General features: G+C 40.3%; 1 protein-coding gene across 1 annotated transcript; it reads left to right on the forward strand.

Annotated features, from left to right (window-relative positions):
* Positions 1-338: 338 nt before the first annotated feature.
* Positions 339-4,706, forward strand: LOC149831364 (putative flavin-containing monooxygenase 1). Its single transcript, XM_090012039.1, has 5 exons — positions 339-803; positions 1,440-1,680; positions 2,944-3,125; positions 3,638-3,987; positions 4,099-4,706. The coding sequence occupies exons 1-5, from the start codon at positions 339-341 to the stop codon at positions 4,439-4,441; spliced, it is 1,581 nt and encodes a 526-aa protein (XP_089868165.1). The 3' UTR covers positions 4,442-4,706.
* The last annotated feature ends 1,137 nt before the right edge of the window (positions 4,707-5,843 follow it).

The following is a 5,843-nucleotide window of genomic DNA, read 5'->3' on the forward strand; positions in this document are numbered from 1 at the left end:
AAAATGGTGTAAATTGTTGGGGGAGGGGGTGGGGTCCCACCTACTGCACATGAGCTCTAGACTTGGATTTCCCTTGTTCTATTTTTCAAAAAGGAGTCTGCCATTAGACTAAGTCATGAGTTAATTACATAATCAGTTGCTTTGCTATGGTTAAACTATGTGGTTGCATGCATGCAAAATCTATAAATAGGTGTCCAGGACACACTAAGTATCGCATCTCTCCCTCTGTCTCTCGCTCCCTGCATTGCATACTCTCTCTCTCTCTCTCTCTCTCTCTCTCTCTCTCTCTCTCTCTCTCTCTCTCTCTCTCTCTCTCTCTCCTTAGAAATACTCAGCTCATGGCAAACCACAACAATTCTGAAACTGCAACCCCCCCAAACTCCAAAGTTGGCATCATAGGTGCAGGAATAAGCGGTATTGCTGCTGCCAAGCAGCTCTACCGTTTTTCTCCGGTGGTCTTCGAGGCCACCGATTCCATTGGTGGCGTTTGGAAACACTGCTCCTTCCACTCCACAAGACTCCAGACCCCTCGCTATGACTATGAATTCTCCGACTATCCGTGGCCGGAGGGCGACGGATCCTTCCCCACCAGCCTTGAAATCCTTGACTACCTAGAAAGCTATGCTCGCCATTTCGACGTGCTCAAATTCGTCAAGCTGAACCACAAGGTAGTCGAGATCCGCTATTCCGGCGACCGGAAACCCACTTACTATGATGGCATGTGGGGAGACTCCGGTAGGCCGTTTTCCGGTGAACCGGTGTGGGAGGTGGGCGTTAGAACCCCTCTCTCTGAAGACATTCAGGTGAACTGAAACCGCTTTTGCCTCTTAGTTGGTTCTATTACTGAACTCGATTGAATAGGCTGCCACCAACTCGAGCTCAGTCACAGAAACTCGATTCCTATCAACTTGATGGGGTGTGCACTCATTTGAATCAACACAGCACGTCGGATCCCACACAAAAAAACATGCAAATAACCTTTAGTGGCATTCTGGTTTCTTCTGCCACGAATGGTCGCCTTTGCGTGTCTTTAATGTGCACTGATCAAACGAGAGACGTGTGTATATATAAGAGAGAGAGAGAGAGAGTAACGTCGATCGCCCTTCTTGTTGTTCGAGAAAAAATCGAACGTGTGCGATCAACGGCGTGCGTGCAAAAACACAAAATGGGGTCGTTAGCACGCTAAAGCCACTTTCTTGTGCAACATCAACGCATGATGCACGTCTGCTGTTTTGTTTGACTCATCGCGAATTCAATGTTGCGCATTTTCATATATATATATATATATATATATATATATATATATATATATATATATATATATATATATATATATATATATATAGAGAGAGAGAGAGAGAGAGAGAGAGAGAGAGACCTTGTGGTTTAAGGCTCGAGCCATTGACTGAGCTTAGGTTTGATTTGATTTGTTGTTGCAGTGGTTCAAGTTTGAGTTCTTGGTGGTGTGCGTGGGGAAGTATGGAGATGTGCCCAAGAATCCTGAGTTTCCCACTGGGAAGGGGCCGGAGATCTTCCAGGGAAAGGTCTTGCACTCACTTGATTACTCCAAGCTTGACCGGGAGGAAGCTGAGCGTTTGGTGAGGGGAAAGAAGGTGGTAGTAGTCGGTTACAAGAAATCTGCTATTGACTTTGCCACTGAATGTGCAGAGGCCAACCAAGGTACGAGAGATAGAGTCTATATGTTCAGTAATAATTATACACGTACCTTGGCGTACAACTGCTTATTCAGGAGCTTTCATTGTTCTCAGCAATGAAATTTCCCAACTTAATTATCCATGTTTCCTGCATATATAGATGAGATCAGATCAGGAGATATGTCCGAACACAAAATTTTTGTGTTTTGAAATCACCACGGTCCTTGGCTTCATCACTGCCATTCATTTTACAAACAGTGAGGCCTACCAAAAAGAGCTGATGTCATGCTTATACAAAGTTCAACACTTGCACGGTGCTGATTTCAAAACACAAAAATTTTGTGCTTTGACATGTCACCTGACAAGATTCTTCTTGACATATCACCAAATTTTGAGTTGTATAACGTAACACACATTTAGAATGATAAGATACTTCTTGTCATTGAAGAAATTGAATCTGTTTTTTCTAACAATTTTTTAATAAATTTTTAACAAATTAAATAATTATATATGTACCTTGGCGTAGTTATAAATGTAACAAGGTAAGCATTCAAATCGCTCAGGCTTCATTTGGATTATATCCAGATTCATTATTAAATACGAGACCTTATGGATCAAATCATGGTCTCTTTTTTATTTTCTTTGTCTTTTTCCTTTGTGAATAACCCAAAACAAGGTCATTTGAAATATTGGTCTTTGTTAATTGGATCCTACTGGATTCCAGAACTGGCCATGTACTACAATCCAACACCATTAATTCACATGTTAAAACCACCGCGGTGGTTTACTCATGTGGTCAGCAGCGTCCTGTGTCAAGCTCAAGTCCCAGGATCGAAACTCGCTAGCATCAGGGGGGCTGCCGTTGCTTCGTCACAGTTAGAGCACATGAGGCTGGGGTCTTGTCCTCAACCCCAAGTTTTACCTCATAGGGAGACAGGCCCATTAAGTAACCCGAGATTCTCTGTGAATTAAACAAATTAATTCACATAAAAAAACAGAATTAAGATTTTTATAGTTTTGGTGGCCCACCAGACCAAATCTTGGTTCCAGCCCATTGTTTGGATCAGACAAGGCACTCAGGTCACATCTTGACGTTGACTGTTAATTATACCTTTGAATCGTCAGGAGCCAACTTCATTAACGAACATTTGGAATTGACCAACACATGTTTGAAACTCCAAACTGTACAAGTCAATATAGTATAGATATTTGAAGCCTTTTAACAAAAGAGAAAGGTTTTTACTATTTTATTTTCTGTTGAAGGAAAAGAAATGTTTTTAATTTGCAGGACCAGATGGGCAGCCCTGCACCATGTTGATTAGGACGCTGCATTGGATGATGCTTCCTTCTTACTCTGTTTGGGGGATGTCCTTCCTCCTGCTTTATGCCACCAGGGCTTCACAGTTCCTCCATGAAAGGCCATCAATGAGCTTCCTTCGGACTCTGCTCTGCATTTTGCTCTATCCCTTGGTACGTATATATTCTCTACTTCACATTTAATTTAATTTCTCAACCCGGAGTTTTACCTCGCAGGGAGGCGGGCCCATTAAGTGGCCATGAGGGGTTTCCTTCGTCATCAAAAAAAAAAAAACTTTCAATTAATTTCTCTTACATTTCTTAAAAAATATCATGTTACAAACATTTTAGGACATACCTTAGTTAATGTGCTTTGATATCATATTGCACAAGAAAAAAAAAGAGAAGCATAGTGTATCTTGCACAAGAAAAATGTGTTAAATATACATATTTAGGAAAAGAAATCACCTAGGTCATGCTGACTTAAAAAAAAAAGGAAAAAAGTGTTTGCAAATGGAATTTTTAATTTGTTAAGGGTAATAAAAGTTGGTATATTCACAAATAGCTGTTGCAAACTGCAGATAAAGACAGCTTCAAGATGAGATTAATTCTTCTGCACAAATTTCACTCTGAATAAGTCTAGGATAAGCAATTTAATAATAATTTTTTGGTTATTAAATGAACAGAGAAAAGTAATCTCAAAGTTCATTGAGTCATACTTGATATGGAAGCTGCCACTGAGAAAATTTGGATTGGTACCTGATCATGCATTTGAGGAAGATTACGCATCATGTCAAATGGCAATCTTGCCGGAAAACTTCTTTCCTGCAGCTGAGGACGGACACATCCGCTTCCGCCGGTCATCCAAGTGGTGCTTCTGGAACGGAGGAGTGGAGTTGGAAGATGGAAGCAGGTTGGAAGCAGATCTGGTCATGTTGGCAACTGGCTTTGATGGGCTGAAAAAGCTCAAATGGATCTTCCCAGAGCCTTTCAGGCATTACATTCAAGACCCTTCAGGCATCATGCCTTTATACAGGTATATATGGCTGTTTCTAGGAGTACAAATAACTCTCTCTCTCTATATATATATATATATCTATCTATTTATGTCTCTGTGGGAGGATTCATTATTGTTCTTTTATGGCAGGGGGACCATCCATCCTTTGATTCCACATATGGCATTTGTTGGGTACATAGAAAGTGTATCAAATCTGCATACTGCTGAGCTCAGGTGCAAGTGGCTGGCCAAGCTTCTGCAAGGTGCTATTGTGCCCCCCACTGTGGACAAGATGGTTTCTCAGATAAGCAAAGAGATGGAAGTGAGCAAGAGGACCACTAGGTTTTACAAGAGGCACTGTATCTCCACCTTCAGCATAAACCACAGTGATGAACTATGTGAGGAGATGGGATTGGCACCGTGGAGGAAAAGGAGCTGGTTCCAAGAGTTCTTCTCTCCCTATTCCAACCGTGACTATCAAGATGATAACTAGGGATTATATCTTCTAACTCTATGGTTAGGGTACCCTAGTAGTCAGAAATGGCAAGTGGTTATATATGGTGTTTATCCCTAGTGCAGATGAGAAGGACCATCCTTCCTTCCTTGCATGGTGTTAATCAAAGTTGGTGATAAAAATACTAAATCCTGCAAACAATTAATAAATGAAAATGATGAAAGGAAGCCATTGTTGGGCCCTTTATCAAAAATTTCAAATAAATTTAAAAAGAAGGGTTGATCCTGTGTTGTTATCGTTATCAATGAAATGAAATAACATTATTAAATTAACATTTTGTACCTCTCTCTCTCTCTCTCTCTCTCTCTCTCTCTTATGACAAGAAACCATCCTTGGGACACACTGGTCAGTTAATGGGCCCACCTATGTACGGACTAAACCCCGGGTCACCCACCGACACCCATGCCTTAAGGACGGCAGATCATCAGGTGCAATCACATTTGCACACTTTATTGTGCCGCTGCACCTGATCCACCGTCCGTCTTCTGTTGGGCCCCACAGCAGACAGGATGTACCCCAGAGACGGAGGGTGGTCAGGTGTGGCGTTGGTGAAACCGATGGGGTACATCTTGGCAGCAGTTGGAACAGTTTTTATAACTTTATTACCTCTTGAGGTCGTTCATGTCATTGACAAACTTTTTTGGGATGGATCTACGAGGATTCAAACCTAATATGTATCATATAATATCATATTACTTAAAACATATTCCTTCAAAAATAATATGTAATATAGAATAGATATACATTTTATAACAAAACGTGACATTTTTACATTTAAAAATAAACCATCATCCTGTCAAGATGCTCTCTAATTAATTGAACTACTGCTAATGATGATGCTGATGATCATGAAAGAGATCAAACAGAAATGTGCAAAACTAGTCCACCACTAAGATTCTTCTATTATGTAATTCTCCAAAATCTTTGACAAGAATATTTAGAACTCAAGAAGAGTTTCATTGCATCAGGAAGATGGGTTTAGGCAGGTTTCTTTGAAAAGGTATTATTAGCCGTTTTAGATCACTCGATAACGAGCTATCATCTACGTATGTGGAGATCGGTTGATAACTCGTTATCCATGTGTGAATGCCAAATATTTTAGATAACATGCTATGCCTACATATGTGAGATTATAATGTGTTATGCCTACATACGTTGGATTTGTTATCTTCATGCGTGTTTGTTACCTACATATGTGGATGATTAGATAACCTAGAAAACGAGTTATCATATATTTGTGTAACTCGTTATCTACGTTATCCTCCATCCACATGCGAGTTGTAATCTTGTTATAGTTGTTACCAATATTCAAGGGATTAGAATCGACTATAAGTTGTAATAAGCGTATCTTTTGAGGTTAAGCAAAAAAAAACATAGTTGC

The sequence above is a fragment of the Nuphar pumila genome, chromosome 7, assembly GCF_984573655.1.
Source record: "Nuphar pumila chromosome 7, dmNupPumi1.hap1.1, whole genome shotgun sequence".
Lineage (NCBI taxonomy): Eukaryota > Viridiplantae > Streptophyta > Magnoliopsida > Nymphaeales > Nymphaeaceae > Nuphar > Nuphar pumila.

Excerpts from the sequence above, each read along its gene's own strand:
- LOC149831364 (XM_090012039.1), top strand. The coding sequence starts at position 339 with ATGGCAAACCACAACAATTCTGAAACTGCAACCCCCCCAAACTCCAAA. Across the intron at positions 3,126-3,637 it reads GCATTTTGCTCTATCCCTTG|AGAAAAGTAATCTCAAAGTT; the intron begins GTACGTATATAT and ends TTAAATGAACAG. Across the intron at positions 3,988-4,098 it reads GGCATCATGCCTTTATACAG|GGGGACCATCCATCCTTTGA; the intron begins GTATATATGGCT and ends CTTTTATGGCAG.